General features: G+C 45.0%; 1 protein-coding gene across 2 annotated transcripts; it reads left to right on the forward strand.

The window, feature by feature from the left end:
- Nucleotides 1-213: 213 nt before the first annotated feature.
- LOC129383741 (uncharacterized) lies at nucleotides 214-23,240 on the forward strand. 2 transcript variants are annotated; one of them, XR_011895532.1, is made up of 5 exons: nucleotides 214-711; nucleotides 5,932-6,077; nucleotides 14,538-14,627; nucleotides 22,899-23,000; nucleotides 23,125-23,240. XR_011895532.1 is itself a non-coding variant. In XM_072289108.1 (5 exons), the coding sequence occupies exons 1-5, from the start codon at nucleotides 682-684 to the stop codon at nucleotides 23,136-23,138; spliced, it is 315 nt and encodes a 104-aa protein (XP_072145209.1). In that variant the 5' UTR covers nucleotides 219-681; the 3' UTR covers nucleotides 23,139-23,240. The 2 variants fall into 2 exon arrangements, 1 of the variants encoding a protein (XP_072145209.1); XM_072289108.1 differs by having other exon boundaries at nucleotides 219-711; nucleotides 5,932-6,010.
- The last annotated feature ends 1,247 nt before the right edge of the window (nucleotides 23,241-24,487 follow it).

Genomic DNA, 24,487 nt, shown 5'->3' on the forward strand with positions numbered 1-24,487 from the left:
TTGTATAATATATAAATAATTGTTAAACACTAACCTGGTTTCACCCCAGAACCAGCCGCATAAACTAAACAGCTAGGTCCAGGTCGTTCAGTTTCCCGCTTACATTACAACTGCACAAGCCACCTGCCCACAAAATTTTTCGTAGACAATTCTCATTGTTTATCAAAGTGGCGAAGCAGTCATATTTTCTTTTTCCAAGGTTCTCATGATGCACTTGTTTCACAGTGCAATTTTCACAGCGAAAAGCCCCATTCAGGTGTTTTATGAGCTAAGGGCTAGGGCTTGCTACTCGTTTTACCCTTCTGGCTGAATACATTCACGACCTTTGAGTGGACCAGGTTGCAGCAGCCCCAGTACGGTGTTAAATTGTTGCTTGCTATTCGTGCAGTGCCTCGCCTGTTTTGCTGATCACACCTTCTGGGATGTCACATGACCTGAATTAGGTTCGTCTGACCTCGCTCCATCCTTTCTGGCCGCGAACGAGAAGTCTACCAATTGCTTGCTTTGGGACTACCTTATCACTGCGATAAGTGATGGTTCCGGCGTGTCCCTTTTGAAACTTCGGCTTTTGATCTGCCATTTACCGTCAACTGCCAGTTTGTGACGTCAGCGACCAGGAGTATAAATATCCTGCGCATCAATCCATTCTTTATTGGGCCAAATTGCGGCAGCACCAGTACGATGTTAAATTGCCGCTTGCTCTTCGTGCAGGTACGTTACTACTCCGACGCTTTACGCATTCGATCTGATGATCCATTCTTGCTGCTGCTTCCTTGCCCACATTGCCTTGTGCCCTCGTGTTTGCACCTTTTATATTGCACGAGTTGGCTCATCGTGAGCGGTGATATGGAACTCAAACGGGGCCACCAGTCCAAGTCAGCTTGTACCAGTAAAAGCAGTCACTCTGTTAATAATCCAGGAGCCCGGAATGCGACTTCTCCTAACACCGCTCTCGATGAGGCTGCTGATGCACGCTCTCTTCCTGTATGCCATGACACTCATTATCTTTTTCTATCCGAACTGTTCTCTAAACTACTGATTGATCAAAATAAGTTGGCTCGTGGCATTGCTGATAGGAATCCTAACCTAACGACTCTAGTTCAATTTGTGAATTATATGCAGAAATCAACTCCTTATCTTCTCAAATTAACAAGCTGGTCTTACAATATGATAACCTAGAAAATCTTTATCGAAGAAATAATGTTATAATACACGGTATTTTGGGAAACCCCAAAGAAAGCGCTACCATACTGTTGTCCAACGTTACGTCTGTATTTAGCAAGACCTTCAATATTAGCTGTCCTCACATTGAACGCGCCCACAGGCTTGGTAGAGCACGCGCTGTTAACACTTGTCCTATCATTCTGAAACTTTCTGACTTCAGTGATAAAACTGTGATTCTAGAAAACAGTTATAAACCCAAGCCCTCAAATTTATTCATTACAGAAGATTTCTCTGCAGGGATTAGATCAATTCAGAAAAAAGTCATGGAAGCATCAATTTGTTTTCGTAACAATGACTCTGTTGTGAAGTTAAGATACGATCATGTGTTCAGTGATAAAGATTGTTATAACTGGGACGATAGTTCAAGCACATTAGTAAACGTACCTAATCAACCATTACCGTGCGAGCCTGTGTCTACAACACCCGGCTCATCCACTACCTGACATCGTTCTAGCCATCTCGATAACTTCATCTTTTTGAACATTAACGCTCGCGGCATTGTTAAAAATCTTCCATACTTACTATCTCTTATTTCTATTTATTCCCCTTATGTTATAGGCGTCATTGAGTCATGGCTACATAGTAATATTTATCACTCAGAGTTTACTCCGCACGGTTTTATTGTCCTACGCTTAGACACGATCCAAGGCACTGGCGGCGACGTCGTACTGCTTATCCGCTCGGGTCTTCGTTTCTCAGTTTTGCCCTCGCCGGCCGATACAGAAACCGTGTGGTGCAAAATTGTCTTGTATAATCAGTGTATGATCAATATCGTTATAGATCTTCCGCCCGGTGCTTCCCTTGATGTCCTTCATGCCGTAGCGAATTTCATGTGCCTGACAACATTGCTTAATCACGATTTATCCGTATGGGCGACTTCAATGCTCCTGGCATTCACTGGCCTTCACTAAACACAGCAGGTCGTGACGTAGCAATTTGTAATCAATTATTATATATGTTCTTGCCCATTGGGCTGATTCAAGTTATTTCTAGTGAAGCTAGGCTAAATTCCATCCTCCACTTAGTTTTCTTAAGTGCTGATCTAGTGAAAAATGACCTCTCTTGCGAAGTAGTTGATGGACTCTCAGACCATAAAGGCGTTTCGTTATGGCTCTCTTGTGCAACCTCCAAATCGCCCTATACATTTACTAGTTTCCCTGATTGCACTCGTACGGACGACACTTCCATTACTGTTCTCTTAGGTGATCATTTCGATACGTTTTGCTCTCGCTCAGAAAGACATGATGTAAATTGTGTTGTGAATTACTTTGAAGGTCTTGTCTAGTCGAGTCATGAGTTCAACATTCCCTGGATGACTCGCGACATCTTGCTTTTATCTCGTCGTGTGCGCTGCCTGGGGCTTTCAAAACATACTAACGATCCCATAGCACTAGACCGGTTTCACAAGGCAAAAAATGAGCTTAATTTCAATATGCATACTGCCGAAGATTTCTTTTTCAGCGTTTAAATGCACCATCCGTTAAGAACTAACCCACGTAAATTTGTCTTCTATTTTACCTCGCTATCCTTCAGCCAGTTCTTTCAAAATTAATAATGACGTGGTCAGTTATCCATAAGATATATCGCATTATTTCAAGAAGTATTTTCAGTTCTTTTTTGTACCCGATAACAACTTCATTCGTTTTCTCACCAATATAGTTTGTTCTGAAGTAATAACTGACATTGACATAAACAATGAAGGCGTTCGTAACCTCGTAATAAACTTGGATACCAAGAAATGCACCAGCCCCAACGGGATAGACAATGCATTCTTGCTTCGCTATTCCTTGTGGTCATCAAGGTGTCTGATGGTGATATATAACAAATTTTTATCATCTGCCCCTGTTCCTTCCTCATGGAAGTTGGCTAAGTGCTTAATCGCTAAAAATATGGTGATAAGCAGTCTTTATCTAACTACAGGCCGACTTCAATAACATCACGAATGATGCAAACTCTTAGAACATACCATTCATAAATACACAGAATATTATAATCTGCTGTCTAACATACAGGACGGGCATAGGCGCGGTTTTAGTACGACAATGCAGTTAGTTGAGTTCACGCATGACATTTTCCTTAACCTTGATGTTGGCGACCAGGTTGACGCTATCTTTATAGACTTGTCTAAAGCATTTACACAGTATTACATTCTAAACTCTTTGCTAAACTGAACGCTGTACTAAATAATCCTCAACTAGTTAACTTGATTTCAAGCTTCCTTTCACTTCATTCCCAGTTCGTCTCTTATAGCTCGAGCGAATCTACTGCTATTGATGTGACATCTGCAGTGCCTCAAGGCTTTTTTGCCCTGAGGCACTGTGCCCCGAACAATGTACTGTGTGAACAAGGCACTGTACCCCGGCAATGTACCCCGAACGCATCCCAAGCCAGGTCTGCCCCCTGTGTGGTGGTTATGCGGATTTCGAGCATGTCCTGTGGGGCTGAACCCCTGCCGGTCCCTCTTTCGTCAAAGAGTAAATGATGAAAATTAAATTATGAGGTTTTACGTGCCAAAACCACTTTCTGATTATGAGGCACGCCGTTGTCGAAGGCTCCCCAAATTTAAGACACCTGGGGTTCTTTAACGTGCACCTAAATCTAGGTACACGGGCGTTTTTCGGATTTCGCCCCCATCGAAATACGGCCGCTTTGGCGGGGATTCAATCCCGCAACATCGTGCTCACCAGCCCAACTCCATAGCCACTGAGCAACCACGGCGGGTGAGGAAATGATGAAGCCTAATAAGGCCCTGGACCCGACGTATCTAATTCTGGCAATCCAGAGGGCCCACGAGACGGCCGACAGCTTTCACCCGATGGCTCCCGGGTGGGCCTAGCCGGGTGACGTTGAGGTCACTCGCATCTATTGCGGACCCAATAAAGATCTGTCACTCCCTCACTAACTCACTCACTGCTGGACTATTATGTCATCGAACTGTGAGCCCACCTCCAGCCCCTCTGCGACCACAGTACTCTTTCCTTACTTCCTGTAATCCGTCAGGTACTGTCGGCACCATTTGGTGTCTGTTTGCATGCTTAGAAATTGCTAGTTATTGCCTGGTTGCAAAACAATGCAAAACTTAGATGCAAAGCAGCATTAAAATTTACAGCGCTTCGGTGTGCTGCCTGAAATTACTGCCCTTTTGTAGGTACAAAAAAGTTGAAAGAAGAGAGATATAGAAACATGAGTGTAAACAGGAGACCGGGAAGCTGCGTGAATGAGCCTAACTCTAAAGGGTAACATACTAAGGAAACATCTGAAAGGAACTGTCACATGTATTTATTAAAGAAAATTTTATCACAACCAAAATCTGGTGCTTCGCACAACCGCTCGAGATACCAACAACGGCACGTGAGGCGCTGTCTTTTCGAAAATGTCGTTTTGTATCTAAATGGTAAGAATAAATGAAACATTCTGGCGCATTTGCCAAATTTTCTTTCGTCAATCATATGCATGTCTAAAGTTATGCTCTTAGAATAGCTTCACCCTATATTGTTCTCGTTGCCTCTTTTGTAAATGTCCTTTCGTGTACTACAACACTATAAGCATGTCTTGCTACCAATGCCAAATCGAAAGCAGGGAAGATTTCGCTGCGTCGAAAATACAACTCATGTGGATCTGTTTACAGAAAGAGGAAGCCTATCACGACTCTTGCTAAACCGTGAGCCTATACACTGGCATCATCTTCGTCATGCATATAGTGTTAATTTCTGCAATACAACTGCGTTGCAAAGCAATACTATATGATTTTTTGCCTGCCACAGCTTATATTCCTTCCGGTCAAGGTTTCGTCTTGCAGGTGCGCAGTGCTTCCACGTGTGCCACCAGAACAGTATAAATTACAAGTTATAGCAGGTGCAAAGAACCGCGGTAGAGGCGTCAGCAACCCAGCAGGCGTGTTTAGAGCAAATTACCATCTATCGTAAGAGCATTTGAAAATTTGGCTACGTCAACAATATCGCAGTGTTTGATTCTTCAAACAGATTTTATGTACTATACTCGTCGGTTTATTTTTCGCTTGCTTATTAGAAAACAATTTTTTTTCAGCTCATTTTGCTGTAACTTCATAAGTCTTCGGTTTACCTTGACTGACTTAGAGTTATCCACAAATTTCACTTCTTGTCCGCCTTTTGCTGCAGTGACAGTACGCAAAACGCATCAACAGTTTCAATAGGCGTAGAGTCACCAGTTTTTTAATATAAAAATAAAGAATTCATAGTATCTGTCTGAAATACATTCTACAGCGGGCGTGCTGGGTAAATGTAGCTATTTAGTTATTTATACTACCGACGTCAGAATAAAAACTTTTTTCTCTAAATTTGTTAGTGTCTTCGCTATTTTTCTATTCCTCTAGGGCATGGCCTGAACGATAACTTTTTTCTCGGCTGAGAGTTCATGTGTTTTGGGGTTATTATGAACAGCCTTGTACACTTGCCACTCTATTGTGATCCACCATAGTTGTATAGTGGCTATTGTGTCGGGCTGCTAAAAATGTGGTCGTGCGATCGCATCCTGGCCAGCGCGGCAGTATTTCAATGGGCGCGAAATGCGAAAACAACCGTGTACCCAGATGTACTTTAAAGAACCCTAGGTAGTCGAAATTTCCGGAATCCCTCACTACGGCGTTCCTCATAATCTGATCGTAGTTTTGGCAAGTAAACCTCCAGAAGTTAGTTTTTTAACTCTATTGTGCTTGCTTTTTTTCAGGGAAACTGGAAAGTGATATGCCTTGTGGGCATTTTTCTAGTGATGGTTGCTTCACAAATGGTAAAGGCAAAGCCTCCAGGCAAGTAAAGTAATATTCAGCAATGTTTGTCATCATCCACGGGGACCTTATTCTCTACATGACAAAAGTAGGTCATCACAAGGAAATTGTAGCTATGATTTATTAAGGAGACAGTGCGTGCCGAATTGCCTAAGAGGGAATTGTGCGACTGCGAAGTTTTGCGCATTTTCACGTTATTTCGCGTATCCTTACTTCGACTTACGTGGTGTTTTGGGAAGCCTGGATGAAATGGTTGGGCATTATACGAATCATTTTACCAATGCGCGCTGGGCCAGCAATTCATCGGCGTAAAATAAAGCCGCCCGAAATGGCATTACCGCAGCAGCAACCCTGCGCAACATGCGGCCTGAGCAACAAGAAAAATGACAGTAATACACGCATTGTACAATGATGCGTAATGTAGATATTGCTGAGTACATTTTCGGCTCAATTGGTAGATGACATGAAAATATTCATGAATTATTCCCCCTGATGCGCCTAGTATTAGTCTAATCAGTCAGATATATAGTCATTAGAAGCATCGTGATAATTTGCTCCTTGGAACTGAGTCTAGCGCAGAGCCAGTCATAAGGTTCGTAGATGGTTACACCTTCATGGTAGGACCAAGGTTTCAATAAATCAAAAGAAACAGAACTGTAATGGATCGCATTGAAGTTTTCTAAAAACAATGAACCGGGCCGCTCGACCCTCAATCGGCCGAAGTGCTTCACTGAGGTTCATTTAAGCTACATTAAAAAAGTTCCTTGGGTTGTTGCAATGCACAGCTACAGAGAACAAAGCTTTTTAGTTTGATGTTTGACGCAACCAAATTGGAGGATCTGAAAGCCACATGAACTTCCCACTTTCAGGACAGAAATAATAAGTGTGTATGCCTGATATGGCAAATTGCGGCTTGCGCGAAGCGAAACTCATAATGTGAGCTGCTGTTTGACGGATCGTCTTACGACTGTTTCTGAAGTTGCGAATTAACACCTATTCCGTTATTTCTGGGACTATTTCAAATGGTTGAAAAGTAGGACTTGTATGCCCTGTTCACTTTAGTGTATTTATTTTTTAGTTTACTTGTTGATGCATGCGGCTAGATAGAGGGTGTAGTTTTACCCGACGCGGTAATATCTAGTTAAACTTTCAGGCTTGCGCAGTGTGTAAAGTGGGCTTTCGCACTCGTAACAAAAAGTTGGAGAGTTCTTGAGCTGGTCTTTGCATAAACTGCGCTTGGCGTACGAATGATAGACTTGAGCCTGTGGTGAATGTTAACAAAAATCCGCTTAACAAAAGAGGAAAAAGAAAACAATCACGGAGCTTGCTTCTACATCTAAATAAATAGATACAATCACTCGGATCTCTTGGCCCCAGCCTGTGAGGAAATGTGTGGTTGGAGCAGGGGCCGTATAATGCCAAACCATTCTATTTTGCTTTCACAAAATCTCTTCGACAACGTCATACTTTCGCTCCTGGATCTTCAGTCTACGCAGACAAACTGATTTTGCATGGAATTTCTGAATAGTCGGTGCCAAAGCAATCAGTGAGCAGCCAGATTTTTTAGCTTCGGAAGGGGGCTTTCTCCGGTTGCATCAAATCATTTAGCTTTGCAATGTTATACAGGAACGCCAGAGCTTGTTGAATTTCGGAACCTGTGCGAGCTCTGTTGACGCCCTCAGCTCAATGAGCCAATTATACAATAACATTAAATTCAACTTATTGTGCACCACCAGCTTCACTGAATTATCTAGATTCACACTAGTGTTATCACCACCTGGGCATTACGTCATGGGTGGCCGTCAAAGATGGGGTCAAAGATGGAGTCACGTAGTCGAACCATTCTTGCCTTCGTACAGTTGTTCAACGTTCTACCCCAGTGAGGTACATCATTAGAAATTATCGTTTAACGTATTCAAAAAAAGAAAAGGGTTGGCGTGCAAATACGCCAGATCTGCACTATCTCGACATTTTATTGTCTGCTGCTTTCGCACGTTTCACGGTGTCTTTGTTGACTGACATTCTTCGAGCAAACTGAGGCACACAGGCGAACTAAATGTTTGGAGCATTACGCATGGCACCTTAGTTTGGCATATAACTGCATCTTTAGTGTCTAGACGTTAGTTTTACGTGGTGAGATTTCGCAATTTCACGACATTATGTGAAAGGCGAGCGTAGTGAAAGCATTCGAAACAATTTTAACCAAATTTGAAGGGTAGTGGAACAGAAAGACGCAGACTGCCAAATACCTTAAATTTATTTTCTTTGAATTAACCATGCGCATTCACATTCTTGTGGCCTTCGACTGAGACGTGAAGTGGGCAGGGGGGCGGAATTGTTTGGCCGATTGTAGAGGGCTAGTGGTACAACCGAAGTAAACTACGTTAGCTTTACGTTATAATACGCTTCATTATTCGATGGTGCCTCTTTAGTAGTGATGGAACTAACTAAAAAGTAGTATAGCAAGGATAGGTGATGCAATGATATTGATGCAAGGATAGGTGAATTCTTACGCGCTATCAACAAATATTGGAACGGTATTTGAAAATTTGAAAAAGGGATTCAGACGCAGCTACCTAGTATTAGGCCTTCCGTTCCAGGATCAATTGATCGGCGGGCTCTGGCCATGGTGGACTGAGCTGATTTCTCTTGTAGGCCCCCATCTTCATCCGTGGAAGAAGGCGAATTAGACCGTGTGCACCGGGCTACTGTCTTGGTTTTGATGGCAGTAAAGGGAATATGCCTCATGGCAAATGAAAATATAAACGCGGTTCATCTAGAATATCGTACAAGTTGGGCTTCTACTGGATGGACATTTTGGACTGTAAATACATGTGCCGAAGTGATCAGGTACCATGTTTCAAGAAAAGCTCAACTATGGCATCATATAGGCATCACATCTGCTCATCATCGTATAAAAGTTTCAGTCATCTGGAACCGGCGCTCAACGCACTAGTGACGAGAATAAAAGGTTGCGTTATTTGCAGATGCGCAGCTTGGTTGTGCAGTCGACCGATCCTTTAACATTACCACGCGAGCGTCAACTGGCCGACTGGTCACCACCCTCTGAGCACGCGAAGCAATGAAATCAGCAAGAGTATAGCGCATACGCACCAAGTACAGTCTCGTCCAGTTTTAGGGTGAACACGGCTCACCGTGGCCGCGCTCCGCGGGGCGCCAGTGTGTCCGGCGCGGCGGCGCATCGAAGCGAAGCGGCGCACGCGCACACGGACCCAGGGGAGGTGCTTCGCGTCGTCTGCTACAGCACTGGAGCACGCCGCCTCTTGCTTTGCTGTAAAGTACACTTCGCTAGACCTATGTGACTGAGTGGCCGAGGCGGCATTGCGGGAAGGCGCACTGCACTAACTGGAGCATTTTCCAGCTGGTTCCGTCTACAGCTTGTGAACAGCCTGCTTAATCAATATACATAAACAGAAACAAGCTTCTGGCCACATAAGTCACTTAGCATGTTTTTTTTTATAAGTGATGAGGGTAAAAATACAGCCATTTTTTCGCGCTCTTTATTAAGCTGGGGCGTAGAGGCGACGCTTGATAGTCGTGACAGGGACGTCACCCAGCCTGAGGCTGTTCTTAATTTCTGGAACGGTGGAGGTCGGGTTTGCAGCAGCGGCCGCAACAATGGTCACTCTTTGCTGGGCTTTAAGGGGAGAATCCGCAATTCTTCCATCCTTGTTGTAAGCCTGGACGATTCTATTTACAGTTTTCAGTGGCCTTTTTGTCATCTCCGATATAACGCGTTGGGAATAGTTTTGTGGGCACAGATCTACAAGGCGTCGTCTTTCTTTTTCCAGTACCCGGGACATGGCTAGTTTCCAAAGTGCACCGGGGAAATGAAATTATCCTGCACTGTTACAGCGTTTTTATCGCCGAAGCGCCATGGCAACCAGCAACCGAACAAAATGCAATTCATCATGGAAGTCGACGGAAATGCGTTTAAAGGAAACACCTCTGGTGGCTTTCGATTTGGCGAGTCATCCCAGAATCTTTAACTCCTGAGCGGCCTCAGTTGAGTAGTCGTTGGATGCACCACATCATCATATTTAGCTCAGATGGGGTAGCATTACCTCAGCAAAAAAAAAAAAAAAAAGGGGGGGGGGGGGGGGGGGGGCTCGGCGGTAGATCCGGCTGATGCCCATGGTCAGTTAAAAAGTAAACTGGCCCGACCACAGCAATCTGGCTTGGGCCGGGCTTAGGTTTTACAAATGGTGAGCCCGTTTGCCGACCACCGGCATGCTGTGGGCAGACGACACCGGGCGCCGGCCTCATGACCGCCGGTTTAAATATCGTGGCCGCGTTCGTCCAACACACGGACCGGCCACTTCCCCACGACGGCAACAGCATCGCTTGTACGCGGCAAGGGTTCCTGTGCCGTATTCATATTTGGGTTTTACCCACTCAGCCCAGCCCACCCCCGCCTACCCCCTGAAAATAAAAGAAGTCAATTCCTCCTAATCTCCAAATTTATCCGATGCCCACCCCCATGGCGTAACTCAAAGGCCTTGTGTCCCTTCGGGACGTATACCGCACAATTAACAAATTATTATATGCTAGCGAGAATATGCATATGGCCAATTCCGAGGAAGTACTGAAATGAAATAGAAGCCCATAATGACTTAATTACCCGGCAAGACGCAATTTAAGCTAGAAAACAGACATGTAGATTATACATTTTCCACTCCAATTGCCTCTTTAAAACTGACAGAAACAGCATTCCCTTGCGGCGTGCATTGACTCCCAGGAGAAAAAAACTAACAAAAAAATACGTCGGCGCCACATGTTTTACTTCACCTAATCAACGTAATCAAATAATTGACCGACGATTCTTCTAAATGAGAATGCGACTTCTCGCGTCAGGTAGCCGTCAGAGGACCGGCACCGCTTCGGGGATTTTACCCAAACTGTGACAACAAAAATGAATTTAGTTTTTTTATAGGACGTAGAAAGATGAAAAGGGGGTGTAAAATTGCCGCCAAATCAGTTGCTATGCCGGGGAGACCACTTTCCTACATCGCGTAAAGCGCTCCATGCTCTCATACCAGCGACATTAACGTGTCAATAAGAGAGTGCGAAGCAGCGGATATCACTTCTTAGTTGCTGTCGAAGCAATTGTATTGCCCTCCTTGATAGTAATATCCATGGCAAACATAATGCGCGATTGAACAATCGCTCTCTAACTTTCTGCGAAATTTATAGCGGGTTTTGATCGTTTTCTTAAGTCAATTAAGCACATTCGTTCTAGCATCAAGACTTGCGCGAAACGGCGCGCTAGGCTCACCACATGATGGCTCCAACCAAGAGCGCGCCTAATAGGTTTCTCGGTATGCACTACACCAAGTGCTGTGAGAGTAAAATAAAAAGGCCCCAGCTTAATAAAGAGCGCGAAAAAATGACTATTTTTACCCTCATCATTTATAAAAAAACATGCTAAGTGATTTATGTGGTTAAAAGCTTGTTTCTGTTGATGTATATTGATTAAGCAGGCTGTTCACGAGGTGTAGACGGAACCAGCCGGAAAATGCTCCAGTTAGTGAAGTGCGCCTTCCCGCAATGCCACCTCGGCCACTCAGTCACCTGGGTCTAGCGAAGTGTACTTTACAGCAAAGCAAGAGGTGGCACGCTCCAGCGCTGTAGCAGACGACGCGAAGCATCTCCCCTGGGTCCGTGTGCGCCTGCGCCGCTTTGCTTCGATGCGCCGCCGCGCCGGAAGCACTGGCGCCCCGCGGAGCGCGGCCACGGTGAGCCGTGTTCACCCTAAGAGTGGACGAGACTGTACATTGTGAGCCGCAAATCTGGCAGGCAAAACATCTCCTACAAGCTGCAAAATACTACAACACATTATTTTTAGTAAGCTTTAGGATTTTCGTTAGTCTAATTCATTTTGTTTCGCCATCACAGCCTGGTTATTGAAGATCATTCTCATGTGAATCACAATTATTAACATTTACTCACAAACTACAACAAATACTTGACCGTGCTTGTCTTCCCGATTGCATCTTTTTAGATTTTTTAAAACCCTTTGACAAAGTGGGCCATAAACTTTTACATTATAAGATAAGCAAATTAGACCTCGATCATAATGTTATAAAATGGATTGAGCCATTTCTCGTTAACCGTTACCAGTTTGTAACAACTAATGGCCATGACTCACCTGATAGCGGTGTTCAGTCTGGAGTGCCACAAGGCTCCATCCTGGGACCTCTATTATTATTTGTCTGTAATAATGACTTACGTTCAGCAATAACTTCTGACATGCACATATTTGCAGATGACTGTGCAATCTTCAGAGATATAACTAACGAACACGACATCACCCACCTTCAGGCCAACCTTAATACCGTGAGCAATTGGTGCCGATTGTGGCAAATGTAACTGAACATTAAAAAGTGTAAATTTGTGAGATTATCCTGATTTGTGAGATAGCCTGCCTTTGTACAACTCGAGAAACGTTGCTTTAGAATTGACAAGTTCGTGTAAGTACTTGGGCGTGCATTATTCTTGTGTGCCAGATATACACCCCAAAGGGTGCAATTGCTTTTAGAGTGCTGCAGACAAAACTTGCGTTTGCAGTAAACTTGGTGCGCATGCGCTACTCTTGTATATATGCATAGGCTCCTAGCTTCGCGCTGTTAGATGGTGCCCACCGGCCGGCCAGTTGATCCTCGCGCGCCAGTGTTAAAAATCTGTAGACTGTACTAGTTTGCGCACTAATACTGATCCGCGGTGCTCCTAAATTCCACATTTTTACTCGCACGAGGAAACATATCCGAAGAATTGGTTTTGGCGACTTACGTGATGGTATTGAAAGACACTCCAAAGTGCCTAATTAAGTGTAATTAATTTAAGTTACTCAGCATATCGTGTACAATATGGCCGGGCACATAATTTTACATACGCTTTGGGAATTACTAGCTTCAATGTAATTGCGAAGAATTGCGATTATTTAGCAGTGTCATGCAACATCATAAACTAATATTACGCAGAACTCATCTCACGTTGACTGTCGATGGCAATGCCATTAGTATTCGAGCAAGGCAAGCTGACATCTTATTTATCAAGCGGAGTTTTTTTAACAGCGGTGAAATTCTGACAATTCAGTTCTAGCTGCTTTATGTGACCTAATTCGCTTTTTTTTCTCGTGTTGCTATTGACTCAGTTGTCAAGGTATCCCATGAGTATGGCGGCATGACCACTTCTGTAGACACCATCCTAGTGCTGCCAATGGATTGTCGAAGAAAGAAACATGTCGATGGAATGGCAAAGGTGGTTTTACGCCAACAGCAGAACGACATTCAGATGATGATTCCTAAATGATGACAAAAATATAACGGTGGCAAAGCGAGATGACGACATTACGGCAACTGGAAAACGACGAGTTTTTGACGAAGAAGGCGGGAGGGTCTTGGTATGACAACAACAATATGATGATGGTGGTATGACGATGATGACATGACGGCGGTGTTAACAGATGCAGAATAGCTACTGTCTGGCGACGACGCAATGACCACAATAGCATGACAATGGTGACATATTGAGGAGTGAATGACAACAGCAGTAATATGACGGAATGAAAAAGAAGAAATGAGGTCGATAGATCAAGACAATATGACGTAGATGGGATGACGACAATGGGTTGACGATGTTGAAGTGATGGCAATGATAAGATAGCCGCGTGACTAGACAATACAGGGTCATTTCATACGAAACGTCCCAGACCCAAAAGTGACCATCATTAATTTTCTTGAAAAAATATTGGGCTACATGGTTATTGTGTGAATAAGGTTTCACCAAAGTATTTTCGCCGAAAAAGATTTTTGATCACATGAGCGCTCTTTGAAATTTCCATAAAGGTGCCAAAGTTGGCTGGAGGTACATTTTTTTATTCCGGTCTGAAGCTAGTTGCAATAACAAATTCTATTTTACACAATTGTATTGGCGTCCTTCTTTTATTTGACGTCTTAATTGAATGCGTTTTTGAATTTGGCTCATTAAAATAACAATAAAAGTGGCGTTTTCAGAAACTTTTTCATAAACTGCTTTATATTTTCAGCTATCATAATTCCCCCTCCCCCTTTTTGCCTGTTACTACAGTGTCTGATAAAAATAATTTGACATCATTTATAAATATGGTTTTTGAGAAAGATACCTTCAAAATTGGCCCGAAGTGAATTTCTAGTGACATTGAAAGCAAATTTAGGCATTAAGGCCCTGCAGCTGAAAAGATATCAGATAGCTCAATATACGCACCGACCTCTTAGCTTGTGATTTAGAAATTTTCCTTGGAGTAAATTTTGACTTATATACAGTTTTTCAGAAATATCATGCTTTTTGAAAAGAACAGATAAATTTATCCAGTGCTATAGTGTTTGTGCTAAGTATGTACATACAGAATACAGAAAAAAAATCAGGAACGGCATTTACTTACTTTTAACACAAGTGCTACACATGAAGGTATCGCAAGATGGTAAACGAAAAGAAATAGGGTTTGCAGTATAATGTCCGTACTAATTGTGCTGTTCTGTTTATTTAGCTGTTTCAACGTGCTATTCTATATGCAAGCGAGAGAAACCGAAGTCATTTTGCCTCGTCAAGCAAAATGGAACATGTACTTGCACCTGCGGTAAGAATCACGGCTGCATGTTTTCATTTCGCGTGCCCACTGAAGAGCACGACGTTTCATTCTACTCATTACAGTGAACCAGCCAAAAGTACATATTCAATTGTGACACTGGATAATGCCCGTGCTTTTTCCTCCTGTTTTTTTTTTCCAACACGTCAAGTGGAATTCTTCTAACCCACCAGTTGCTGGTTATTTTCATCCCACACATTTCTTCATAAAATGAATGCATTCCTCTCTGCATCGAACTAGACGTCTACTGGCAAACTTCCAATGGTTTTTGATGCCGCATGCTCCTATCGACAAGTTACTCCCTAATGACGGCATGCTGTATGCCACCAATAATTTCATTATTGTTTATTCCTTCTTACCTCTCATCGTGATCACTTTTTCTTTTTTTTCACTTTTCCTGTCTTCTATTCAAGCGGACGAATCAGAAAAACATTACCCCCCTTATTTCTTAGCCAAAAAGAAACACACACAGCTGTAAATGCGAAGTAAACACATCCATTCCAAGCGGTGTACCTTTCTTAGACGGGCCCGGCCTTATCTGCTGGTAGCTGCACTGCGCGCCGCGTCTTTCAGCTGTTGAAGATGGCGGTGGTGCTTGACAAGCCCATGGCGTACGAGCAACGAAGTGTGATAAGTTTTCTATGGAGCAAGGGACAAGCGCCTATCGAAATCTACAGGAAATCGCAGCCCATTTTTTTATTTTTTTTGTTAGGAAATCGCAGCCCAGGTAGAGGAAAATTTGTGTCGATTTTAGCAGTGTGAAGTGCTGTTGTTGCGAGCTCGCAAAATGCCGTGAATACTTTCATAACGATGAGCGTTTGGCAAGGCCGCGTGCGTCGCTGACTGAAGACAACAGGGCACAGGGGCATCTCAAATTTAGTGCTGCGATGGGACAAATGTCTGAACCGGTGGGGGGACTCTGTAGCAAAATATTATAAGGCCCGTGTAATAGTACGTATATTGGCGACTACCTTTATGTACTTTATATTGGCTAATAAAATATTCGGCTACCGGAATTATGATTCGCTGTCGTATACTTTCAAACAAGATATTACTACAAAAAAAGAATTTCTCTTTTTTCCTTTGCACAGCCCCTAAAGCCAACGTCGTCCTTACACCTTTACTCACTGAAGAGAAACATTACCCTACAAGTGGCCTTGCTCATACAGCCTTCTAGGTTATTGTCACATAGTAGTGACAGTGAATAATAGAGCGGTAAAACTGAATGACAAAACTAACTTTTTATTTAGCGAACTTGTGCCAGCCAACGCAGGTTACACTCACAGCATAGCAATAGAGGTGAACACGGTCGACAATCGTCAAAATCTCATCAGCGGTTCAAGGGAGTTGGCTTTTATACATCAGTCATCGAACGTTTCAGAGTAATCGCTGGTGCCAGTGTGTCTTCCAGAAAGTTCTACACCATTCGCATCACGCATACATCCAATCACATTATACAAGGTTCGGTGACAACGGACAGAACAATCGATAACTTTCCAGAAACTTCTGATACATGCAGGTGCCTCCTGCGGTGAATAATAACATTTGTTAGACGCTGAAACGCGGTCACAGGATGAACAAGTACACGGGTCAACACCCCCTCTTAAAAAGAATCGTGCTGATGCTACAAACATAAAAGAAGATCAAAAAGACGAAGTACACTTATTCATGAAAAAGTAAGAAATGGACAAGTAAAGTCTAAAGTAACAAAGTTTCAGGAAAATCCAAAGTTTAGCTATGCAATGTCCCCAAGTTCGTCAGCGCAGCTAAAATGACTGAAGTCGCACAACATGGAGTATTTCAGGTCGTGAGTGGCGGCCCTGTGATTGCGAAATGTTGTCTGGCACGACCTCACAATCCGGTGCGCCAATGCACCGGATGATCTTGTAGGGTCAGAAAAAGCAGCGTAAAAGCTTCTCACTAAGTCGTCCTGGGCGTATCGGAATCCAAACCCACACACGGTCGCGAGGCTCGTCTTCCACGCACCGTCGTCGAAGGTTGTAGTGCTGGCTGTCGGTCTTCTGCTGTTCCTAAAGCCCAAGGGGGCGAGCTGTCCGGTTTCTTCGGTGCTGGAGATAGGCGGCGACATCGAGATTCTCTTCTTCAGTGACGTGCGGCAATATGGGGTCCAGAGTCGAGAATCGTCGTAGGATTCCTGCCGTAAACCAGCTTCAACGGTGGGATCTGCGTTGTTTCTTGCACCGCCCTGTTGTAAGCTAAGGTTACGTACGGCAGGATGGCATCCCACATCTTGTGTTTGGCGTCGATGTACATTGCAAGGGTGTCGGCGAGGGTCTTATTCAGTCATCCGTAAGACCATTCTTCTGTGGCAGGTAGGCAGTTCTCCCGCGGCTTGCCTGACTGCGTTCTAATATGGTTTGTGTGAGTTCTGCAGTGAATGCCGTTCCTCTGTCGGTGATGAGGACTTCGGGGCACCATGTCGCAGCAGGATGTTCTCGACGAATTACTTAGCGACTTAGACAGCACAGCCGTCAAGCAGGGCTTTTGTTTTGGCGTAGCGCGTAAGGTAGTTAGTAGCCACGATGGACCACTTGTTTCGAGATGTTGACGTCGGGAAGCGCCCCAAGAAATCCATCCCGATCTGCTGAAACGGTTGGCAAGGAGGCCGGATCAGCTGGAAGAATCCCACCAGCCATGTCGCTGGTGTCTTGCGTGGCTGGTAGTCTCGACATGTATTGACGAAACGCGCGATGTCGGCCATCAGGCGCGCCCTATATCACTTCTCTTGCAATCTTGTGAGCGTACGGCAAAACCCGAGGAGCCCGGCTCTCTTGTTATTGTGTAGGGCACGCTGCACTTTTTACCGGAGTGCTGCGGGCACAACGAGAAAGTGGTTTGCGCCCGAAAAGTTCTTCTTGAGGACGTCATTTCGTAAGAAAAACGAAGACAATCCGCGCCTAAATACCCTCGGGACAACGTTGCCCTTGCCATGCAAGTACTAAGGCTTCTGAGCTCGGTGTCCGCTCGCTGCTGTTCGGCAAGGTCATCTGCACTAATTGTACATAAAAAGGCGACCTCGTCTTTGCCCTCTTGGGGCGGCGGGTCCACTGGAGCACGATACAGGCACTTGGCATCAAAGTGTTTTCGTCGAGACTTACAGTGATGTAGATTACAGTAGATTACAGTGATGTATTCTTGCAATTAAGGCTCCACCGCGCTAGGCGTTCTGTAGGGTCCTTTAAGTTTGCTAGCCATCACAGCGCGTAATTGTCGCAGACGACTTTGAATGGCTTGCCATATAGATAAGGGCGGAATTTCGCTGTGACCCAAATGATTTTGAGGCATTCCTTTTCGGTCGTAGAATATTTCCTTCCGCTTTTGACAGCGACCTGTTAGCGGCAGCTATGACAGCGGTCGGCTAGCACAAGCTATCACTCGTTGAAGGCCGTCTATCCTCTGGAGAAGGACGGCACGAATGCCTTGGTTGCTGGCGTCAATGAGTATTTCTTTTTCAGGTTCCTCATCGAAGAGAGCAAACACCGGTGACGACTGCATGCGTCGTTTGAGTTCCTGAAATGCGTTGGCCTGTGGAGTTTCCCATTTGAACTCGACACCACCTTTAGCTAGACGCGTCAGCTGCTCTGCGATGCGTGAAAAGTCCGTGACAAAGTTCTTGTAGTAGGCACGCATGCCAAGCAATCTACACAATTCCTACTTGTCGATGGGCTGCTGGAACTTTACGACGGCAGCCGTCTTCCTTGGGCCGGGCGCACTCCAGATTTGCTGGTGATATGGTCCAAGTGCAGAAGCTCGTCGTAAATGAAGCGGCACTTTCCCGGCTTCAGAGTGGGCTCTACTAACTTGATGGCCTCTAGTACTGTCACAAGCCAACTAAGCTCGTCGTCGAACTTTCCGCCAATTTCCGGCAATTTGCGACGTCATCCAAGTAAATAAGTCCGGTCTGCCACTTCATTCCTGCTAACACCCCATCACGCTCTGGAGCGTTGCAGGCACCGAGCACAGTCTGATGGCATGACCTTGAACTCATAAAGGCCATCTAGCATGATGAAGGCGCTCCTTTCGAGATCGCTCACGTTGACTCCTATTTCCCAGTAGTCAGTCTTGAGTTCCATTGACGAGAAATATTTCGCATTGCAGAGCCAATGCAGTGCGTCGTCTATCGGTGGGAGGGGTATACGTCCTTCTTTGTGACCTTGTGAAATGGACGATATTTGCCGCATAAAGGCCGGGTTCGGTCCTTTTGCTTCACCAAGACTACGTGACATGCCCACGGGCTTTTCAACGGCTAGATGTCGGCGTCGCGCAGCATTTCTTTGACTTGTTGCCATATAGCTTCACTTTATCGCGTCGAAACTTGGTAAAGGCTCTGGCGGAATGGTCGAGGTGATTTGTTTTTGATATTATGCGATGCTTCGCAACTGTTGTTTGTCGAATCTTCGATGACTTTGTATCGTCAGCGAAGATTTCTAAGCTGTTGCGGCTTACTGATGGGGAGGCTTGAATTTATGTCGAAGTCTGGCTCGACAACTGTGTCCTCGGGGTAGATACGGCAGAATCAGAGGACAAATGCATTGCTGGATTCCACAATTTTCTCGATGTGTGCGATCTTCGTGCTCTTGTGGACGTGCTTGAACTCCTGGCTGAAGTTGGTCAGCATCACTTTCACTTTTCCTCTTTGCTGTCAAGCGACCCCCTTGCGACGCAAATTCCACAATCGAGCAGTAGGCGTTCATCACCCTCGATGCGGTGTTTCGGTTCTGCCGCAAATAACAATAGCACTCGAGGCGTGCTACCTACGAGAGCTCTCCAGCGGTATCTCTTGATCATCCGACAGCATTATCGACTTCGACTTGAATTCTATTATTGCACCGTGCTGGGTCAGGAAGTTCATGCCGAGAATGACGTCTCGCGAACACTGATGGAGGATAACGAAGGTGGCTGGGTAAGTGCTGTCATGAATGGTTATTCTTGCTGTGCATATTCTAGTCGGCGTTATTAGGTGTCCCAAGCAATTGGAAATTGAGGGCCTTCCCATGCAGTCTTAACCTTCCTCAACTGGGCCCCGATGGGTTCATTCATGGCGAAGTACTCGGCTCCTCTGGCCACTAATGCGGTAACTGCGTGGCGTCGAGGAGCACGTTGAGGTCGGGGGTTCTGTGCCTTGCGTTGCAGTTAGGCCTTGGTGTAGGATCATGGCTGCGTCGTGTTGACCCGAAGTTGAAACGTCGCGTCATCAGGTCTTCTTTCGTCGATGTATCCTTGACTTTCAGACTTCGTCGGGATGGCGTCGTCTCGTTGATATGTCGTCCAAAAAGCCTTTACGGCGTCTTCGTCGGCAGCAAAGCATCTTCGTAAGTTCGACGAACAGCAACCGCATCTCCATCGGTTGCTGCTTTTAGTTTTCCGGATATGGGTTATAGGCCATACAGGCTAGTGCACGGTCGGCGTTGCGGAGATAGATGACGGCTTGGTGACTGTGAACGGGATGGTTGCTGAGTGCTCCACTGTGTGGCGGAGAGGTAGTCAGCGATGTAACGTGGGTGTTCGCGTTGCTGCGAGCGTGGTGCGGTAACGGCGAACCCTTGCAGCCCCATCTCGAGCCAAAGACATTGGCGGTAGATGTGGTCGGCTTCTCCACAAGGATGGCAAAGCAGACGGTGGTAGGGCGCGCGCCAAACATCAGTCGCGCTTGCAGTGGCCGTGGTGGAAAACGCAACTGTGGCGTTACCGGCCCTGCCGCGGGCGCGGAGGCGGAACGTGATGAGGCTAAGTCAGCGTACGTCATCGTTTTATCTGAGGCTGTGGCGATTGAGAGATTACGAGTGATTGTTGCAGCTCCTCACGTACGACCTCGCCAATCAGTGACTTGAGGTTGTGATGAAGAGAGCAACTTGTGATACTCCTCCCACACAGGCACTCTGATAGTCCCATGCAGGTTGTCGGTGGCCAGGGATTTAACTACCGCGTAGCTTGTTGAGTCTTCGGAGGGCTCCATATTTATTCCAAAGAAAAGTTATTTCCCTCACACCACGCATGAGTAGGCGTACTTTCTTCTCCTCGGATATTTCCGGGTCAGCGAGTCGGAATATGTGACTAATTTCTCCCGTAAAGATGGCAACGTTTTCGTTGGGTACTGGCACTCGCGCTTCCAATAGAACTTCGGACCTTTTTTTCCGGGCTATGCTCGTGAATGTCCCCAGGATGTTGCTGAGGAACAGGTCCCATGTTGTAAGGGTGGACTCCCGGTTCTCGAACCATGTAGCAGCAATAGTACAATAGTACGACCACGTAGCAGCAATAGTACGCTGACCTAGTCGCTTGGCGGTAGAGACCACGTCGTTTCTCGGAAAAACTGCCGAGAAACAGCAACTGGAGGTAGTCGGCAAGGTGACGCGCCGCGAGTGTGTCCGTATATTTAGTAAAGGGACATAACTAGGACATCACTAAAACTTTAATAAAACTTGACTAAAACGCGAGCTATTGCTGTCTACAGATAAAGTGTAGTTGAGATATATAGTCATATTTATGTCTTACGCTAAAAGTGTCACCACTCATTTTTTCCATTTATTTGTTTGTAAGACGAGATGCCATATAGAGAAATCGATAATTCTAATTATATGGCGCTAACATAGTGATGTAGTTCGAGGGTGCCCCACATGAGAAATACCTTTACGGAGAAAGCACACTATTCTTAGGCGTATTCGGGACGGTCATTAGAAAGATGCAAGCACCACGTATAATTAATAATTCTTGCGCTATGACGCGTTCTTCGATGAGACGGCACCTTGCATATAAGTTACATCAAGTGCTGCGATAGTTCTAAAGTCCCAGTATTCTAAACAAACCTCATTCAGGAAAGCAGGCTTAAGGAGAAGTTTCAGCCGAACACGTAGTGACAGGGCGCTATCGGAGGAACTGCCCTACTCTTAAAAGATGTGTAATCTAGAAACAATCGGGTACAGGGACACGCTCGCGCACCATTAAGACTATAATCAAGTTTATGTTTACCTGTAATGCTCGCATCGAACATAACAAATGATGTTTACTCTGGATGTTCTGAGCCCTGTACACGGTATATATTGCTGTTAGACCTTCCATATGCAAGAGCGTATCTCACATAAATTTGAAAGCATCATGCTACAGCCTACAATTCGTTGCAAGAGATTGGCGATATTGGAATGAACCGCTGTTTGCAGAAGTGTTTACAGGAAAGCCGGACTATGGAAATTGTTAGCTTACTTCATTGTTGGTTTCTTCAAAGATACAAACCATATTTTTGGGCATATGAATTCGGGCGTTTTATGTGTCATATATGTCTATTAATATTACACTACAGAACTTGAACGTTGAGGCCTTATAATGTGCCGTTGAAGCAAGAGTGGGTTCATTGCTTTAACTACTACTGTTCCTTGAGCATCAGCTATTCAGCGTCAATGCGAAATCAGTTAAGAAGAAAAGTCCTCGGTGGTATGTTTGTCCTGGCCTCACGTTTGCTCGCCAGCTTGGTTCACTGGATAGTCCATGGTCGAATGGGTAGATCATCTCGGGGCTGCGCTGAAGGAATCAGCTCGAACGCCAACAATCCGACCAATAACTTGGGTCGTTGGATATGTGACACTGAATATGGTGTCCCTCTTTAATCATAACCTTTTGCGTCAAGTTCAGTCACTCGGTATGTGCCACTGGGTATGTGGGCTTCTTCAATGAACCCACGTATTTCACGCCAACATGGGTCGCTAAATGTGCGATGCTGGGTATCTTCCGCGCTTAATTGAACCTCTTTGATAGAAACTTCAATCAGTAACTGGGTATTTGACCGTGTATGTGCCGGGGGCATCCAATAAAACCTTTGAGAACAACTTGGGTAACTGGGTGAGTGCTACTTGTGTGCCTTTTTGACGCCAGCTAGAGCCACTTGGTGGGGGCAACTCTCAATGAAGAAAAAATGTTTATAATTATGGGACGCTGGGCAGAATGAAACCCGTGGCAAGCATACTTAAAAAAACTTTTTGTAATACGGTAATGAAACACTCGCCATGCCCGTAATTCACGGCGGCGCCGCCAAAGTTTTACGCGTATTCGCAGGCATACGCGATACTGGAGCCAGGCTCTATAAGCTCCTAATACATGACACATCTTGGCATTGGCAATGCTGCGTGTCGCTATGTCGCTTCAGTGCTAATGACAATAACGCCGACATTGATTGTTAAAGGAATTCTCACGCATTTTTGGTTTTACCTAAAAGCGAAATGAACCTATGTAATCCGTCTGGTTTTGCAGTCACTACCAGTGTTCCTTGTGGGCCTTTGCTCAGCCAGAGTTGCGGCCCTAACAACACACAAAATTGCACTGATGGAAGTGAGTTGTGCCTCTGCCGTTGTGGTGAGCCATTCTCTGTTCTTTCGAGTATATAACGTTATAACGTGTACAATTTTACATGGCTGGTATTGTCACAGCATGGCAAGGATTGTAAGACTGTTTTCTATTTTTGCTATATATTTTTCAGAAGCGGCGACATAACCTCCCGTGCGTGTATGAAGTGGACAACTACCTTGTACTTCATAAACAGTCGACTGTTAGGAGCTCCAGTCATTTAGGCCAATAAAGCTTTTCTTTATTGAAGGTAGTCCTAAGTTTCTTTATTTATCTGAATGAATATTGTATGGTCAGTTTATTATGCAAATATTAACCTGAAAGGAGGAAACATGTAATTTTCTGAAAAAGAAATTAAAAAAATGGTAAATACTGTGTGAAAAGCACGAGTAGAGAAAACGTAAGGTGTTGCATAATGACACTTGGAGGTGGTGCTCAAAAGAGGGCCTACCTGTTTACCTGGAAGATTAGTCGCGGCCTATAGTAATTAGACCAGTTCCAATCCTAAACTGTGCAGAGGTTCTAGGAGATTACCTTACGACGCTACAGAGCAAAACCCCCGAAATCTACACTCATGCATATCATTTCTGATACAACGGACTCTGGTGTAGGTGATTAGTGCGCGCTCTGTCTTCTTGTCCGCATGAATCCAGCGCTATGACCTGATTGCTAGAATGGCAAAGCTTTATTTGTTGTGATAGTAAAGCGGATTGTCAGGCATTGGTTGCAGTAGGCTGACGCGTATGATGAGAAATCAGACTTCACAGGAGGCGCATCTACATTTGCGCACAAAGGCTCTGGGTCCGGTGGATATGGTGCAGACTCGACTGAAAACCCTCATCCTTTTCTAGGTTTGCTAAAATTGCGCATTGATAGCCGATATAACTAAAATTATGGGGTTTTACGTGCCAAAGCCACTTTCTGATTATGAGGCACGCCGTAGTGGAGGACTCCGGAAATTTCGACCGCCTGGGGTTCTTTTACGTGCACCAAAATCTAAGTACACGGGTATTTTCGCATTTTGCCCCCATCGAAATGCGGCCGCCGTGGCCGGGATTCGCTCCCGTGACCTCGTGCTCAGCAGCCCAACACTATAGCCACTGAGCAACCACGGCGGGTCCAATATAACTAAGCTATCACTCAAAATTCAACACTGGATCGCATGGTCGGTTGCCCTTCATGATTCCTCTGAGGTCGTATACAATCCTCTAATCCAGTAACAGACGTGGAGAAAGCAATCGAGGTCGAAGGTGTTGAAGAGCCGAGAGGAAAGAAAGGAGAAACATGTAGTTACGAATAATGAAAATAAAAGAGCAAGAGCTTTATTTACCTCTTTTGCGAAATTTCAATGAATGTATAGTTGAGGGCAGGGCAGTTGGAAAGCCATTACTACAAAACATCGCCAGAAGAAAAAGCATCCTCCACCACTGCAGCCCAGGTTTCGCAGTTTTTGCTGCATTCACTCATACTCCGACACTGGCCGCCTCGCGTAATAA

This window comes from Dermacentor andersoni, chromosome 7 (assembly GCF_023375885.2).
Source record: "Dermacentor andersoni chromosome 7, qqDerAnde1_hic_scaffold, whole genome shotgun sequence".
NCBI lineage: Eukaryota > Metazoa > Arthropoda > Arachnida > Ixodida > Ixodidae > Dermacentor > Dermacentor andersoni.

Bases quoted from the DNA above. Each gene is read 5' to 3' on its own strand.
- LOC129383741 (XM_072289108.1), top strand. From the start codon at position 682: ATGTTAAATTGCCGCTTGCTCTTCGTGCAG. The intron at 712-5,931 runs GTACGTTACTAC...GCTTTTTTTCAG, and splicing joins GCCGCTTGCTCTTCGTGCAG to GGAAACTGGAAAGTGATATG. The intron at 6,011-14,537 runs GCAAGTAAAGTA...CTGTTTATTTAG, and splicing joins GGTAAAGGCAAAGCCTCCAG to CTGTTTCAACGTGCTATTCT.